The sequence below is a fragment of the Acipenser ruthenus genome, chromosome 3, assembly GCF_902713425.1.
Source record: "Acipenser ruthenus chromosome 3, fAciRut3.2 maternal haplotype, whole genome shotgun sequence".
Taxonomy (NCBI): Eukaryota; Metazoa; Chordata; class Actinopteri; order Acipenseriformes; family Acipenseridae; genus Acipenser; species Acipenser ruthenus.
The window spans coordinates 94,020,852-94,039,499 of record NC_081191.1 but is presented as its reverse complement, the minus strand read 5'-3'; the positions used below and the strand labels follow the sequence as shown (position 1 = coordinate 94,039,499).

General features: G+C 40.5%; 1 protein-coding gene across 17 annotated transcripts in view; it reads left to right on the top strand.

The window, feature by feature from the left end:
* The window catches only part of LOC117394699 (histone-lysine N-methyltransferase 2C-like), a 147,718-nt gene that overhangs the window by 74,531 nt on the left and 54,539 nt on the right, over nucleotides 1–18,648 (top strand). For 8 of the 17 annotated variants that reach the window (XM_059018926.1, XM_059018938.1, XM_059018935.1 and 5 more), the window contains 11 exons: nucleotides 1,811–1,912; nucleotides 4,193–4,956; nucleotides 7,247–7,366; nucleotides 9,949–10,038; nucleotides 11,890–12,009; nucleotides 12,439–12,540; nucleotides 13,955–14,059; nucleotides 15,218–15,399; nucleotides 16,246–16,410; nucleotides 17,902–18,011; nucleotides 18,488–18,553. In XM_059018926.1, the coding sequence (XP_058874909.1) occupies nucleotides 1,811–1,912; nucleotides 4,193–4,956; nucleotides 7,247–7,366; nucleotides 9,949–10,038; nucleotides 11,890–12,009; nucleotides 12,439–12,540; nucleotides 13,955–14,059; nucleotides 15,218–15,399; nucleotides 16,246–16,410; nucleotides 17,902–18,011; nucleotides 18,488–18,553 (1,926 nt within the window). The remainder of the gene's footprint in view (nucleotides 1–1,810; nucleotides 1,913–4,192; nucleotides 4,957–7,246; nucleotides 7,367–9,948; nucleotides 10,039–11,889; nucleotides 12,010–12,438; nucleotides 12,541–13,954; nucleotides 14,060–15,217; nucleotides 15,400–16,245; nucleotides 16,411–17,901; nucleotides 18,012–18,487; nucleotides 18,554–18,648) is intronic. The other 9 variants (XM_059018949.1, XM_059018957.1, XM_059018940.1 and 6 more) reach the window with 5 other exon arrangements.

Here is an 18,648-nt window from a genome sequence, read left to right as displayed (position 1 = left end):
AAACGAACATGAGGGTGTACAGCTTTGTTACATTTGGTGGCAGCATGTGGGCACCCCTAGAGACCTAGAAATGGAAGATTTAAAGGAGTTGACTGAGAGGATCAACAGAAATACTGCGGAGCAAGAAGAAAACAACCACAGACATCAGGAGGAGACTGTTCCCGAAAGTTTAGTTATCGCTCCCAAGGAGTTAGGTTTTTGTTTGTGTTTTGTTTATTTTTGTATTATTAAAAGTTCCCGTAAGCGCTTAAACCTCCATTTCCTTGTCGGGTCAGTCTTTTAAACGAACGTGAGGGAGTACAGCTTTGATGCTAACTCTATATATATATGAGGCAAAACATACATGATGATAAAAGCCGACAATTCCCTTTGAATCGAAAGCACTCTGCAGAACCTAATGACATAATTTAAGAGCATCACCATGTTCAAATTAAATGTCGGTTCCGTTTATTTATTTTTTTAAACCCTGCATGAAGACATTACACAATATTGTTATATAATATGAAACCTGGTTCGGATGTTCTTTTTCACAAAACATTGCAATGTGTAGATACCTGGAGAAACCTGTCAGATTTGCATTTTTACATGTCCTGTACATACTGTGGAAGTAGTGCATGAGGAATCTGTACTGTAGTGCATGATGCTGATAGCTCTCATTTTGTATTGGCAGTGATGGGTACATTATGTTACTAACATGCTTGTTGAGTTGCTGACTCAATCTGTCCTTATGGACTCTGACTCAGATCTGTCTTTTGAACACAATTTGTAATGATCCAACACCCCCCCCCCACCGTGAAGAGATAAAAGTGGCACACTGCTTGTGTAAATAAATGTACACACATACACACACACACATACATACATAAATACATACATACATATTCAGTACAATTAAATCATGTTGGGGTGCTCTGCTGTAGCAGGCTTAATTGAGCACTGCAGTAGGGATGGGTATTTTAAACGTATAAGCTCTAAAAAAGAGGTTAAACGTTTAATAATATCCTAGACGTATAACCGGTCAAGTGACAAATGTCACCAAACGTATATTTTTTTGTGCATTCATTTTAGTAATTTATCATCAGTAGTTTGTTGCGTATCAGCCTGCTATAGTGCCACAGTAAGGGCGGAAATTATAAAAAGGAAGGGTTTTGGCAATTGCCTCCAAGTAGATTTTCTAATTGGTGCAACAGAAAGATTGACACTGGGGCGGGTTTTATTATTTGTCAATCTGGCGCTTCATTGGTGTATTGTGTGTGTTTATGCCTGTAGTAGGCGTGTTATGATATCAATTCCACGGCAGGGTTAACGTTAATGACAAGCGTTTTTTCTGAGTTCTATATTTAAAATAGCATCTCTAAACAAAGGAAGCCACGTTTGGAAGTATTTTGAGGAATGACAAAACCGGGGTATGTAAATAATTATGCTAAAATTGCCGTACCACAAAAACAGAAGTTCAATGCTTAACAATTTGATATGAAAACATTCAGAATTATTGTGGCTGAAGTTACTGATGGCAATAAAATGTTGGTATCAGAATGTAATATAAAGAGAGAGTGTGTGTGTGTTTATGTAGATATGGTTTAAACGCTGACATTGCAAAGCATTTAAACGTTCATAAAAATTTACCAAAAGCACATCCCTACATTGCAGGTGTGCTGCATAATGAAGGGGTCAGTGGCAGCTACCTTGGAAGATAATGAGAGGGTCACAGGTCCTTAGCTTCACAATGCACTTGGGTTAATGAAGAACCACCATTTCAAGCTCCGTGTCTCATTTAATCTTTTCATTTTCTTTTTCTTTTTTCCTAAAGCATGCTTGGAAAGGGAACGGGAAGCAGTTGAAGAACCAGGGAGTCTGGAACATGCTGCTGAAGAGAATCAGCTCAACGAGGAACAGAAACCTGTAGAGACTGGTAGAGAGAAAACTTCTTTATTGTTTGTTGTGTTTTGTGATTTAAAGGGGGTGCTCCAGTTAGATGCAGCTTTCTTCTATTCTCAAAATGCATGGTCTGTTATTGGATTTGTATAGTTTGTCGTGTTGGGTCTCGTGATTGTAGAGGTTTGTATAGGTGATTGTGAGCCTGTGTAATAACTGTCTGTGCTGCAGCAGTGCTTTGAATAGGCTCTGCTGATACTACTGCTCATCATGGCCTGTAAGGAGTATTTATCAGCAGGTATTCAATAAATCCAGTCTAATGTGATACTCCTACTCCTGCTCATGATGGCCTGTAAGGAGTATTTATCAGCAGGTATTCAATAAATCCAGTCTAATGTGATACTCCTACTCCTGCTCATGATGGCCTGTAAGAAGTATTTATCAGCAGGTATTCAATAAATCCAGTCTAATGTGATACTCCTACTCCTGCTCATCATGGCCTGTAAGGAGTATTCATTAGCAGGTATTCAATAAATCCAGTCTAATGTGATACTCCTACTCCTGCTCATGATGACCTGTAAGGAGTATTTATCAGCAGGTATTCAATAAATCCAGTCTAATGTGATACTCCTACTCCTGCTCATGATGGCCTGTAAGGAGTATTCATTAGCAGGTATTCAATAAATCCAGTCTAATGTGATACTCCTACTCCTGCTCATGATGACCTGTAAGGAGTATTTATCAGCAGGTATTCAATAAATCCAGTCTAATGTGATACTCCTACTCCTGCTCATGATGACCTGTAAGGAGTATTTATCAGCAGGTATTCAATAAATCCAGTCTAATGTGATACTCCTACTCCTGCTCATGATGGCCTGTAAGGAGTATTCATTAGCAGGTATTCAATAAATCCAGTCTAATGTGATACTCCTACTCCTGCTCATGATGACCTGTAAGGAGTATTCATTAGCAGGTATTCAATAAATCCATTAGTTTAATGTGTTCATTTCAAAACAAGAAAAGCTGTCCTTTACTCACCTTTACAACAGAGTACCAATCGGTGGCAGTTATCTTCCGCATTGAGTGTTTGAAAAGCCTCAGTATGGCAGTAAAAAACGGCTTTTAAAACAGTCAATACGGAAGTAGTAATTGGTAGTGAAACTAGATCAGTGGTGTGCAACTCTGGCCCTCGAGATTTAATCCAGTCCAGGTTTTTACTCCAAGCATGTTCTAATGTAGTTAACTGAAGCTGCTAAGAGGCAATTAACTAATTTAGGACCTGGTTGGAATAAAGACCAGGACTGGGCAAACACATGGCTAATGACATTTGATATAGAAATGTGTAAGGTACTGCACGCAGGCAATAAAAATGTGTATTATGAATACCATATGGGAGGTACTGAAATTGAAGAAGGAATCTATGAAAAAGATCTAGGAGTTAACTCAGAAATGTCTTCATCTAGACAATGTGGGGAAGCTATAAAAAAGGCCAACAAGATGCTCGGCTATATAGTGAAAAGTAATGTTAAAACTTTACAATGCATTAGTAAGACCTCATCTAGAAAAAGGATATTGCTGCTCTAGAAAGAGTGCAAAGAAGAGCGACCAGAATTATCCCAGGTTTAAAAGGCATGTCATATGCAGACAGGCTAAAAGAATTGAATCTATTCAGTCTTGAACAAAGAAGACTACGCGGCGATCTGATTCAAACATTCAGAATCCTAAACGGTATAGACAATGTCGACCCAGGGGATTTTTTTGACCTGAAAAAAGAAACAAGGACCAGGGGTCACAAATGGAGATTAGATAAAGGGGCATTTAGAACAGAAAATAGGAGGCACTTTTTTACACAGAGAATTGTGAGGGTATGGAACCAACTCCCCAGTAATGTTGTTGAAGCTGACACCCTGGGATCCTTCAAGAAGCTGCTTGATGAGATTCTGGGATCAATAAGCTACTAACAACCAAACGAGCAAGATGGGCTGAATGGCCTCCTCTCGTTTGTAAACTTTCTTATGTTCTTATTCAGAACAGAAAATAGAATACACTTTAACACAGAGAATTGTGAGGGTCTGGAACCAACTACCCAGTAATATTGTTAAAGCTGACACCCTGGGATCCTTCAAGAAGCTGCTTGATGAGATTCTGGGATCCATAAGCTACTAACAACCAAACGAGCAAGATGGGCCGAATGGCCTCCTATCGTTTTGTAAACTTTCTTATGGAATGGATCTCAAGGGTCAGAGTTGAGTACCAGCTCTGACCCTTGCGTGTGTATGTGTGTGTATGTGTATGTCATACATTTTATATTTTCCAGCTGCTGAACCTGCACAAGAAGTAACAACAATGGCCCCCAAGGTTTCTGAGCCCCCGCCTCCACCCCCCCTGGTCCCTGAAACAGAACCTCAACCACCTGTGCAGATTTCAGAAACTGAGAAGGCTGCCAAACAAGAAGCACTGGAGGAGGTAGAAACAGCAGCAGCAGCGCCCACAGAGGCCCAGCTGGAAAGAGAACTACAGCCACAGAATTCCGAAGTGCCGGCTGAGGTTGTCCCACCAGCACCCGAGGAAGCAGGTACTGAAACTGAAGCTGGCGAGGTGGAACCCATGGAAGTGTCGACTCCAGAACCCACTCAAACACAAGAGCGTCAGGAGACTGTGGTGCAGGAGAAGAAACCTTTGGAAACACCTGCCTTGGCACAAGAACGCCTTGTGCTTGAACTGATTGAAAACCACGAGGTTGCTCAGGTTTCTGACAGCAGTCTTCTAGTGGAAATGGACTCCACCCCTGCTAGCGAACCAAGCTTCTCAGACATGAATTCATCTTCAGAGGATCCGACTGCCCTGACACAACAGTCCCCTGAAAGGTCTTTCTCTGTTTCAATGGACACCAGCAAGCTGGCAGAACCCCCTGTTTCTGTAGGAACTCCCCCAAAAGATGTGCCCCAAGTTCAGGCAGCACCAGCGTCCAGTGGCGGGGTACCCTCAACAACTTTCATACCCGTCGCACCGAAAATTGGCATGGGGAAGCCAGCCATCACCAAAAGGACGTTTTCTCCAGGAAGGCCTCGAGTGAGACAGGTAGGCTTTTCTCTTGTGGTGCAGTGGGTTTTTTTTTTTTTTTTGAGAGCAACCCAATGGTCAGGACTGTTCTGCAGTGTGGAAGATGTGTTATAACATCCAGGGTTCTGACACTCCCTGGTTTCTGTTAGTGATGACCTTGGCTGGGAGGCAGTACACAGGGTGCACCCGCTTGTCTCTAGGGTGTACACCTTTGTCGCTAACAGTGCATGTCCTGTGAGGCTGGGGACTAAAGAGGACTTTTTAGATTTTGTAGCCCTCTTCTTTTTTTTTTATTTTTTTTTTTCTATTTTTTGTTTTTACCTTGCAGTTGTGTCCGAGGCGCTAACATGACTGCTTTTAACCGTAGCCCATTAAGAAGCTTAACTTGACACCGCAATAATGATTACATTACAACTTAATGTTTTTTATGTTATCTAATAATATACATCTTCTACTAAAATAAGTAAAATTAGTGTTTTTTGTTTTTTTTTAACATTTCTATTGTTTTTACAGTTCACAGTAATTTTCTGAGTGGGTTTTGAAAGTCTTTGGAGAGAACTGGCATTTCCTGTTTATGTCTGTGTTCATTAACATAGTGATTCGGACTAGTCAGATTGGCACATCCATAATTGCTGGAGTGTTTTAACCCAGCATTCCTTCCTAATGGCCACATGGTGTCATTTCATTAATAATCTCTTTTATAGATTCACTTTAACAAGATAGGGGCAGCGGTATGTATTCTTCTGGGTAAATGATGTATTTTATAATTCCAGGAATGGGTTTAATTCTAGTCTAATTTCTGCAAATGCATTTTTCACAGTGCATTGTAAGCCAAGGCTATGATGCCCCCCCCCCATGTATCTGTGTAAATAATAATCCAAACCATAGCACTGGTTTTCCCAAGAGAAATATCACCGTGCAAAGATAGTCTTGGAGGTAGCACAGTTTTGGCGGAAGTACATTTTGTTTCCCAAAGTAAACATATTGGTCACTAATGGACGATGACTTGGAGGGGGTCTGACATAATACTGTACTTCTCTTTGGAATATCCTTGTAAAAGGCTTTCCCAAAATATATATATATATGTGTGGGGTAGTGTATTTATATAAAGAAAGAACAAATGGCAAAAAATTAAATTCTCGATTTTAGCTTGCAACCAGTGGAATGTGGGCTCTAAACATAGAACACTTCTGCTGTAATTGCTGAGTCATCGATAGGATACCTTATCTGCCCGGAAGCACTTCACCAACATTTTTACTTTTAGCTTTAACTCATTTACATGATATATATATATATATATATATATATATATATATATATATATATATATATATATATATATATATATATATATATATATATATATTGTTTTGTATTTATTTGTTATTTTTGTAATCCTAGTGAAGCAAATGCATCCTTTTCATTTGGGCTTTAGCTGTTACTTCATTGAGAATGCATATCCATCGCTGGTTCATTTTCAAAAAGTTTAGTTAATATGTGCTGTTGTATTAAAGCCAAGGCTTCTCTTTTTGGAAGTAACCATGGTGACACCCTCCCCCCACACCCACCCCCATGCGCTTCATCCAGCTTTTTATTTATTGAAGTTTGTCTTTAGGGCTCATTTTTGTGGTGCTTTCATTAAATGTCTGACATTAAATATGCAAGTTTGGGACAAATATATTTGCACCTTTGGCTGTAATCTTTTATTTATACCTTGAAAATTATTTTCAGTTAACCAAATTCAATTTTCTCATTTAGCCCTACAGTTATTGCATGATATGTATTTTAATTGCATTGCAAAATATTTTAAATTTATAAAAAAATAACCTGGGGGATAAACAATCAGTGTTTTAAACTTCTTCCATAACCAATGTGGAGCTTGGCAGGTAAAGATCATGCTTTGCTACCTGCTTTTGAACTGTTGCAGAACTTTGAAGTCTATTTTAATTGAGATACGCTGCGGCAGATCCAAATACTGCAAAGGGTTTTGATACGAAATCTAATTCAGGATTGTGTGCTGGCTATTGACCCAGAACCGAGATCCAGCAATATCTAGGTTACACAAAGTAACAGCAAGTTGTTATTTTATTTAAGACTCTGTACCTCCTTCATGGGGCGCCTTCACCTGCATAAGTACGTGATCTGTATTAGCAAAGCTCATCTGACGTGGCATTTTAATTTGAGAGAGAGGGAGAGATTTTGTCCCAAACTTCTCTGTTTTCACTACCTGCTTTGCTTTGTTTTAACCATTCTGTTTGCCATTTATTTTGCTGCATTTTATCCCCTTCTCTCACCTGCCATACCTCAGGGAGCTTGGAGCACCCGTAACATGTCCAGCTCTCCTTCGTGGTCCCCAGACCGTTCAGAAGGGTGGGACCCCTCAAAGACAAGGCAGCTGTCCAGCACCCCCATTTGGACCGTCAAAGTGGTAAATTGTTTGGATTCTATTATGGTGATTTAATAGCCACCCTTTAGTTACTCATTTTGAATTGAATTTGGGCCCACAGCAAGGTATTCAGTTGGGTGTTGCTGCACTTTTGCAAATGTCGTTTTGGATGGTGTATTTGAGAGACAAAAAAACACACACAGCAGAAGTGCTCATCTTTTATGTCCTGCCACCTCCAATGTAACACTAACTATTCTGAAACATTTTCTTCTTACATAAGACCACTAGGTATGCTTTCATAAGCTTGTGACTTGCCTTTTGCACACAATTACCATTTGTTGTTGGAACAATAGCTTTGCAGGGTTTATGAAACAAACCAATTTTAAAATTATTGTTATTTATTTAATTTTTTTGATAGACCCCTTGCTTAATTGCACCGGAAGTTTCTCAGGACTTATTTTCCATTTTTAAATTGCTTCAGTTCTTTACATTCTAAATAATGTACTCTGCAAGCGTCTGCTAAGAAATAAATAAGCTTGGTTTGCATTCACGTAAGCCCTTTTTTCAGGGGGGGGGTTACAGTTTATCAAATTTTATCAGCTTACAGTTTACAGTTTATCAGTTTTTTTATCAGTTTACAGTTTATCAGTTTCTCTTTTTAAATGATTTCTAATTAGCAAGAGAAGGAAGTATGCTTGTAGAGCACATTTGAAATGCCAATCGTATGACAGCAGGCTTATCTTTCATACATCTATAAACAAGCAAGGAAGTACAGTACTTCAGGGTATTCTGGACTTGCTCTGGGACTAATCACAGGCAGGGTGGGACTGATAGAACAGACAGACTGGCATCAGACAAGCGCCTATTGTAGGAAAGCAAACAGCATTAAAATAATAAGAACAAGAAGAATGATTAAGCATCTTGGAGAGAAGACCATGCAGGGGCTGGTGTACACTTATGATCTGTTTGGGCTCCAGTTGCTGTTTTACATGAATAGATCTGCTTAGCATATTTGAAGCTGTATCAGAATCAGGTGTTTGTTCGGCAGTAGAAACTGTATAGGCGAATATGCTTCCTTTAGGGTTTTTCAAGGTTGCTTTTTTTCCCAGGTTTACCAGACGTCACGGGAAAACTGAGATTGTTCTAGTTTTCAGCCTTCATTTTTTGTCCCGGTCAGAAACAGTAAAATTGTTAAATCGTTCTGGTTTTTCTATTGTATAGGCTTGCTACTATTCAATTTTAATTTTTTGGCCAAATTGACGATTAATATCAGCATTTATTTTAGAAAGAATTTGCCATTTGTTTCAATTCAAGCAGAGAATGGGTGAAATCGACCTTTATGCTTTAAAAAAACCTGACTTTTTATGCCATTGAAAAACGTCTCATTTAACGACTCAGAGTCACTGGAAGGCAAGGCAGACGGGCCCGCTTCGTCCTGCTGCGGAGACTTCAGCCGTCCCTTGCGCCCCATTTTCAAGTCAAACTAGTTTACTGTCACTGTATACCTAAAGCAAAAGCTTACGTACACCTTAACCCGCTAATTTCAAAGTAGGCGCTTTGAATGACAGGCGCTGTAGCTGGCAAATGAGAGCATTCTAGCACTGCTTCAGTCAACGAGATCTGCCAGGACAGGGTGAAACTACAGTACTAACAGACCACTGAGATGACTGACAGCGACCACAAACTAGACATGATTTCTAAATGGTTATTTTTGGTAAGAATATAAAAAATAGCAAGTGGCTTTACCGACGTTTACCGTATATAGATTTATTCCAGTCGAACTGATATTTTTGGGGGATTCGACTTTTAACGAGCTTTACCGATTTTAATGTCAAAGTTATTATATATTGTTATTGTAATGGCTTCAGAGCAGCTACTGCATCGTGAATTGAAAAAAAAAAAAAAGGCCCAGTTTGTCCCTCTGGAATCTGGTAGCCCTGCTTTTTGCATCATCTTGCACAAGCGAAGAGCTTTGCAGTTGCTTGCCCAGCACCCCTCACTGGGGTAAAAGTTCTTGCCTCTCTTTTTTTGTTTTCATAATTGGGTATTATCTGCCATTTTATAAGAACATTTTACACATTTCAAAAATGTGTCAGATTTTAATTGGTAGAATTGAAGTACATTAAACACATTTTTTTTCTTTGTTGAGGGTAATTGGAAAGAGAAAATGGAGAAAACTCACAACAAAAACAAAGATCATTTAAAAAAAAAAGTCTATCAAAATAAAGGATAATTGCTTTTCGCTTCTTTTTTTCCCCTGGTTAGGAGGAGGTGATATGGAAGCGTTGATTTTCAATTTGACAGTCCTGTGCTTTTTGTTCTCTTCATGTCCTCATAGCGTGCTTCTGTTCAGTCTTGATTATGTCTTCTTCTAAAAGTGATTGCTAATTGTATTATTGGCAGTATTTGTTTGTGAATGTCATCTACATCTTAAAAACATCAGCACCCTTTCTGTATAGAACCGATTGGGGGAAGTTGCAATTAATGGGACTTGAACCACGATTGTCATGATAATCATTTACATTGTAAAAAAAAAACTATCAAAGGGTCTAAGCTGAGCCCTTCCTTGTGTCTGTGCCAATATAACATGTGGGTTTTGACAAGGTGTTTCACTTGCACAACAGGAAGGACAACTACATGACGAGATAGCTCATCACATGCAAAACAGAAGGAGCAGCTACATGACGAGATATCTTGTCACTTGCAGCGAAAAGGTTAACTGTCATTAACTTACTAAAACAAAAGGGGGGGGGGGTTGTATTATTGTAATTGAATTGAATAAAAACCTTGAATTCTGCAACTAAAGAGATGCATGATTCCACACAGTGCACTAAGTAAAAAAGTCATTTTTATTTACCCAAGATAATGAGAAAAAAAAAGGTGGAATTGATAGAAGTGTGCAATGCCTGTTTTTTGCAGGTTTGTTTTGCAGAACATTTGCAATGCTAGAAACTCCTGTATAAATATAAAATGTGTTCAAGCAAAGCCATTTTGTTTCAATTAGTTTAACCACCTCAGAGCTTATCAATAATGGATCTTTGTATTGCATTCAATTTAATTATCATACAAACAAGCTTGAATGAAGCAATAATGAAAGACCTGGGGGGGTCTTAGCTGCTGATTTAAGACCAAGCTGATTTTTCTAGATTAGTTAGCATGTTTATATATATATATATATATATATATATATATATATATATATATATATATATATATATATATATATATATGAGAGAGCTAACACTGTCAGCCTTTATTGTCCAGTGAATAGTCGGATGGATGGATGGACTGGAGAGGAGGCGTATAGTGGGAAACTGGCCCCCGAGGGAAGAACTATAGTAACCAACAGCGGACTGCATTGTCCCCTAGAGGTAACTACAGTTCTTTCCGAGGGGACTTTAGTTTCCCACTATGAGTCGAGGTCTGTAGTCCATATTTTTTCTATTTTTATTTATTTTTTATTTAGAATCTCCAATTATTTTTAATTTTCTCCCAATTTGGAATGCCCAGTTCTTATTATTATTGTTTTTCTTCTTCACCATGGCAATTCCTCACACAGCTCAGGCACCCGAGGCTCAGTGGGCGTCCTCCGATCCCACAAGCCAATCGGCTTCTGTACACCCAGGAACTCGAGAGCGAATGTCCACAGGCTACAGGCCTCTGGAGGACAAAGACCAGCCCAGCAAATCTCTGCCCCTCGGCGCCTGGCCTGTAGGGGTCGCTGCAGAGCGGTGAGGAGTAGCAGTCTAAGCTGGATCCCACCTCCCCAACCCCGGGAGCACCGAAGCCAATGTGGTGCCCCCCCCCCACACACACACACACCCCCCCGGAGTCCCCAGCGAAGACCGGCTGCCTCGCACAACCAGAATTCGAGCTTGTGATCTCTGGCCATATTTGTTTAATGAATCAGTCAAGAAAGTAATGTTTTTGAGGTCCATAATGCATAGTTATTAAAGTTTTTTTTGGCATAGAGTTGTCTGCCGTCTAACCTTCCTCACTGTGGCATAGAATTTTCGGAGGAGTCCGTTGAGTTGGTAAACGTAGTACTTATTTACATCGTCGAGTTGGATTTGTTTAAGTTTTAGGAAGTCAGAAAACACAGAAAGCAAAGTTTTTATGACTATTTTAGTGTTTGCAGCATCTTTGTTTTCTAGTGTATTTAGAAATACTTTCTGTTGTCTTTCATTTTGCCTTGTTGTGTGAAGAGAGGAAGGACGCTCAGCGTGATGACGTAATTTGAGGGAGTTTGTAAAAAAAATGATTGACCAGAAGCAGTGTCACGGGGGCAGTAGTTGGATTTAGGTTAAAAAATAAATTAAAAGAATATTCCATTGAGCAGTTTGACTATTGTCAGACAACACTTAATACTGTTTTGTTTGTTATTTTATAACATTTATTTGAATTGTATTTTATATAAAGAAAATTAAAGTCATACAATAATGCTAACATGATTAAAGACGTATGGGAGGCTGGGCTGTGTACAGTGCCGTTGTGTGATGAGGGGATGCCTGCTGATATGCAGTGCAAGGTGTGTAGTAGCTGGCTGATTCACACTGTGTTTACAGCAGGGCCGTGGATCTGGGTTTCCTGGGAGGAGGAGGCCTCGTGGGGCTGGTGTCTCTGGGCGTGGGGGTAGAGGCCGGTCGAAGCTGAAGAACGCAGTAGGAACAGTCATCACCCCCGGGGTAGGTTGACATCTTATCATTTTCACTCTTAACTGTCTTAAACAGGTTCTGTATGTTCTGGGAAAGTAGTACGACATTAGAACAGTGTTGGTTTTAACTTATTTCATGAAAGGTGCTGTGGTTTTCTAGTGGGATTTAGTTGTTACCTATGTAACAAGGCTACTGTTACCCAAGTTCCCAGCAAATGGCGTTTCAGAATGTATTATTTTTATCATATAAAATCAATGCCTGTTATTGGCCTCTGTGCTAGTATGGCAGAATGAGATGGGTACTCACCTCAAAAGGTTGTCATCGTTGGCTTTTTAAACTTTGAAACTAAACTTCACTTGTTCTTACAGTAGAACAGTACATAGTGTAGAATGTATTCACACCCATTGATCTCAGCAGTGGTATAAAAGGATAACTCTCCATGCCTGTGTTCTACCCCAGGTGATGGTTGCTGACACCACTTCAGTGAAAGATGAGGAAGAGAACTCGATGCACAACACGGTGGTTCTGTTCTCAAGCAGCGACAGATTCACTATGAAACAGGTAAGGCCTCCTCCAGCAACACTGCAATTGTAATACACTGTCTCAAGCAGGGACAGATTCACTGTGAAACATGTAAGGGCTCCTCCAGCAACACTGCAAATGTAATACACCGTCTCAAGCAGGGACAGATTCACTGTGAAACAGTAAGGCCTCCTCCAGCACCACTGCAATTGTAATACACCGTCTCAAGCAGGGATAGATTCACTGTGAAACAGGTAAGGGCTCCTCCAGCAACACTGCAATTGTAATACACCGTTGTCCTGCACTGGTTTGACAGCAATAGAAAAGGGGTTTATTGCCAAGGTTATCTGCGTACACTTAATTGGACCATATTATTATTATTATTATTATTATTATTATTATTATTATTATTATTATTATTGCTGGTACCAGGTAAGCAGGTTCACTTTACAGATGAAACAGTAACTGCAACTTGTACACAAACAGCATCTCCACACATCTTATAACAAACAATAAATAATAACTGCTGTACAAAACAAAATGATGTGATGACAATTGGGAACTAATAATGTCCAACAGCTGTGTTACAAGATGAGAATCTAAGATTGTCCTCAATTAAAGGCTTGCATGTTGTTAAAGCTGCTAAATCTCAGAATTGTTTCATTAAATAAGTGCACATACTGTTTTAATGTGTTTATTTGGATGTTTGTTTAAGAAAGCTATGGGACTTGTATCCACATTCATAATGGTGAGGATACGAATCAGACATGCAGTTTCAGATTGTAGTAACAGACTTGTATCCACATTCATAATGGTGAGGATACGAATCAGACATGCAGTTTCAGATTGTAGTAACAGACTTGTATCCACATTCATAATGGTGAGGATATGAATCACACATGCAGTTTCAGATTGTAGTAACAGACTTGTATCCACATTCATAATGGTGAGGATATGAATCACACATGCAGTTTCAGATTGTAGTAACAGACTTGTATCCACATTCATAATGGTGAGGATATGAATCACACATGCAGTTTCAGATTGTAGTAACAGACTTGTATCCACATTCATAATGGTGGGGATATGAATCACACATGCAGTTTCAGATTGCAGTAACAGACTTGTATCCACATTCATAATGGTGAGGATATGAATCACACATGCAGTTTCAGATTGTAGTAACAGACTTGTATCCACATTCATAATGGTGAGGATATGAATCACACATGCAGTTTCAGATTGTAGTAACAGACTTGTATCCACATTCATAATGGTGAGGATATGAATCACACATGCAGTTTCAGATTGCAGTAACAGACTTGTATGTTTCTATCAGGTCTGTTAATATAGAAACAGGCTGTTTCTATATCTGCGAGCGTCATCGTTTTGTGCACACGGTTTGCTGTGTTTCTCAAACACCCTTCTAGTTCCTGCTGTTCTTTGATTTCAGGATATGTGTGTGGTGTGTGGAAGTTTTGGACGAGGTCCAGAGGGAAGGTTGCTTGCTTGTGCCCAGTGTGGCCAGTGTTACCATCCCTACTGTGTCAGTGTTAAGGTAAGAGAATAGAGTTTTAAACATGATGATGAGATTCTGGAATCAATAAGCTTCTAACAACCAAACAAGCAAGATGGGTCGAATGGCCTTCTCTCGTTTTGTAACCTTTCTTTTTTTTTATGATTTATTAGGGAGAATACAAAAACATATAATTTTAAATACGATACAGTAATTCCCCAAGTTTTATATTGAGATCATACAAGTTCCTAGACCTACTAGAACACAGAGTTATTCTATGATTTTATTTTAGACTGCACACTTGACACTTGAGTTGGCGCATTTATATATATATATAAATATATATAATTTATATATTGATGGTAACTACAGAAGCATCAGTAGGTCTGGTGTGCAGTTCAGTCATGTCCCTGCTAGATCTACATGTTTTATTTATTTTTTTGGATTATGCTATGTCATGTTGTGCAGCTGTAACCTGCCACTTCACATTTTGCTAAGAGACGATCCTTAAATAAGCACTGCAATGACTCTCTGTGCTATCTGTTCTTTGTTCAGTATTTCAAAATGTTTTTTTTTTTTAAATTTATTTATTGACCAGGCATCTCAATAAGCAGCTAAATAAAACTTAATTTTCAGAATAAAAATGCTGTGTGTGTGGAACCCCAGCTACTGTGGCATACAAAAGGCTTCGTTTGGTTTTAATCATATCAGCCAGTCAGATGTAATTTTAGAGTAAATAGTGCAGTTAATTAAGGCATTTTTACTGCACAGTGATAGACGCTAATAGTAGAGGAATATTACATTCACTGTTGGAGATTACTTGCTGGTGCAAGATTGTAAAAGGCTAATCAAGCAGCATTAGCGGAATGTAAAATACATTGAAGGAACAGCGTTTTACTGGGAAGAGTTTTAGTGTCTTTCATTGCAACCGTGTATTGGCTGGTTAAGATAACTGTTGGGAGAGGGGAGGGAGGTGTTTAGTATTTTGTAGTCTGGAGACATTATTTAGATGCCTACTGTATTTAAGTTTAAGGTTAACCTCTTGAGTTTAACAATATAAGATTTCATTTTATTGTTGAAAAACACAGCTCCACGTATGCCGGTGAATAGACAGTGTCAGCTGTATCTGGATGTATTGAGATGATCTACAGCTGCTGCTTCACGTCCTCCAGCACTGAAACAGTGTGTTTTCTGTCCCAGATCACCAAGGTGGTTCTCAGTAAAGGCTGGCGCTGCTTGGAGTGCACAGTGTGTGAAGCTTGTGGGAAAGCCACAGACCCAGGACGGCTGCTCTTGTGTGATGATTGTGACATCAGCTACCACACCTACTGCCTGGACCCCCCCCTGCAGACCGTCCCCAAAGGAGGCTGGAAGTGCAAATGGTGAGGAGCAGGATGATAAAAATAAAAAGACTTGAACAAGCTGCTTAACTGTTCCGGTATACAAGTGAATCTAATTACACCCAGTCGAGACCCTGATCAGATGAATGGTTTGTCCACAGAACTGATCGTAATCTTAATGCCTTGTTTTTGTTTTATGTTTTTTGATACCTGCCTTTCATCAGAAAATACGTAATAACCCTGTGAATGAAACACTAAGATGGCTGCCTGCTTTCACAGTCATTACAGGTGTATGATATTGCAGTTATTATAATAACTGGTGAGCAGTTTTTTCAATGGGCTCATGCAGTTGATACTTCCTGTAATAACCGTCTGGTTATTACGGAAACACATGCTCATTAACACTAGCAACAGAGCGCGACCCCAGCGTGAGCTAATAACTAACATAGACCTGGTAGAGTAAGACCCCACAACAAGCAACACACAACTCTGGCAGGAAAGAAATGCTTATCAGAGGTTAAAATACTGCATGGGGTAGAGTGCGATATGAGACTTGAATGACTATAAAAAATATTGCCTGGGGTAGAGTGCGATATGAGACTTGAATGATTGGATGGTTGGGTAAATTTGGGATTATGACATCCCCCCCCTCCCCAACTCCCAGGGTTGGCATTAAATTCTCATGTCACTCAGGACCCATGCATTATTCTCTATATAATGGCATACTTCAGATTTGACAGTCTACTGTAATGTTTGGATTAGATACGGGGGGGGTGGGGGGACAGTGTGGAATTTCAGGTAAAGGCCAGGACCATTTCGAGTGACAGTTTAAGGGGATTGTTAATGTTTGGTGTGTTGAATATGAACCAGTGCCTCTTGTTTCTGCAGGTGTGTCTCCTGTACGCACTGTGGGGCCACGTCCCCAGGGCTGCGGTGTGAGTGGCAGAATAATTACACGCAGTGCGCTCCCTGCGGCAGCCTGGCTACCTGTCCAGTCTGCTCCCAGAACTACAAGGAGGACGAGCTCATTGTGCAGTGCCGGCAGTGTGACAGGTGAGCACAGTCCAGCACCCTCCTGATACACGTACGAGGGCTGTGCAGTACAATCACGCAGACTTTCATGTGGACAATTAACAGTGCAAGCCTGTGTTTCAGCTTTCAGAGTCAAATGATATGCCAATGATATGCCTTTGATATACCTTTGCCAGTCTAATCTTTTCAGCCAGCAGTGCACAGTTCAGCTGAACTATTAAAGTAACCAGGATGACTGGTCGGCCTCTGCTTATTACAGCAGTAGTAGACTACAGTCATCAATCGTTTTCTTAACACTGAGCCCTATCCAAGTATAGGAAATCCCACTGATGCATGTCATAGCTGGCAAACCTGCGGATTCTGTTCCACGAGTTTTGTCGAGTTCAAGTTAGTCCCCGCGGTGATCTGGCACGGCATTACCATAATCTGTAATGGGAAGTGTGTGACTCTATTCCTTATTTGCTTACCAAGCTCAAGCATTTCAAAGACCCGCAATAATAAAGGCAGACAGTTTAAAATGTAACCTTCGGAATGACATTATCACTGTGTATATATGCAGAGATTATCTCAATAAGATTCTCTTATCATATTTTTAAGAACGTACATTAGTTCTCATAACAGGGGGTTTGTCCCATGTGAGGGTCATCACTGAATGATACGGAGGCAGACACAGAGCATTGGTGTTGACACACCGCACAAACGCCCAGATTTAGTAAACACAAGTATTGACACTAGGGTACCAGCAATGGTAGCCCTAGTGTCACATTTAATAAAGAAAACAAAACAAAAATGTAGTTAATCCCTCGGAGCGGACCCTCTCCTTCTTGATGTAAACACAGCGGCAGCTCTCGCTCTGCACCCATCTGTGTGGCAATGGCGGTGCAGTACCCTCGAGCTGTGCCGCAGACGCTTTTTGAGCTCTGCGCAGCATCCCTGGGCACACCCCCAGCCAATCCGGACCTCCCGATCAGCTTCACACAGCCTCCCCGGGCACACCCCCAGCCAATCCGGACCTCCCCATCAGCTTCACGCAGCCTCCCCGGGCACACCCCCAGCCAATCCGGACCTCCCCATCAGCTTCACGCAGCCTCCCCGGACACACCCCCAGCCAATCCGGACCTCCCCATCAGCTTCACGTAGCCTCCCCGGGCACACCCCCAGCCAATCCGGACCTCCCCATCAGCTTCACGTAGCCTCCCCGGGCACACCCCCAGCCAATCCGGTCCTCCCGATCAGCTCAGCGCCGGGCAAGCCTACCTGCTCAATTATTTCCCCAGCCATGCCTCTCCTCTTGCACGTCCCAGCTGCTTCCATAAAGGCACACATGCACCCAAGAACCAGCGACAGGGTCTCCCTGTCACAGTTCTCCATCACCTGATCTATGTAACAAGGTACTGCTGTATGAAGGATTAAGCACACTCACAGTGTGCATCACCCTGTATAATGTCTGCAGGCTCATATACACAAGCAGTTAATCTGATCATGAGCTGTTATGCTTCCCCCCCCCACCAGGTGGATTCATGCCTCCTGTCAGAACTTGAACTCAGAAGAGGAATTGGAAAACGCAGCAGACAACAGCTTTGACTGTGCCATGTGCAGGATATATATGACACCGTCCCATGGTAAACCCCAAAACAGTGCGGGGAAAATAGAAAAAGCCTTCGCAAATGGGTTTTTTTTTAGGGGGAGGGTCCATGTTTGAAAATTAAAATATGTAGGATGTCCGCTAATCCAGCATCATTATCGTCCATATCATCTATTATGTCAATCAGGATGCTCACTGTTAAATTTACTCTGCGATAGATCCGTATTGTCCAGAATTAACAACCACATGCATGCATGGTGCCTGATTTATGCCGGACAAGCAGTATAGAGGAATATTTAGTATTTCTACCGTATTTATTGTAATTCACTGTTTTTAAACTTGTGGATGACAATATCAATTAACAAGATCTGTCCCTCAAAAATAGTATAATGATGAGGTGCTTCATTGCTAGGTTTTGTTTTAATGCATATAGCAGTAGTATTGAAAAGTTTGCTGTTGATGTGTCCTGCTGAAGTGGTTGTTATTAAAACTATTTCCCCTCTCAATGTCCAGGATCAGTCCCAGAGGACCCTGAATCACCAGGACTAGCGCACATTGTTACAAAAGTAAAGGAACAAGGTAAATGTGCAATTAACTACAACATGTGTATATGTACAATACTGTGCACATTTATTAGAACACCCCATTGCTTCTGTTTGATGCGCATACGAAAT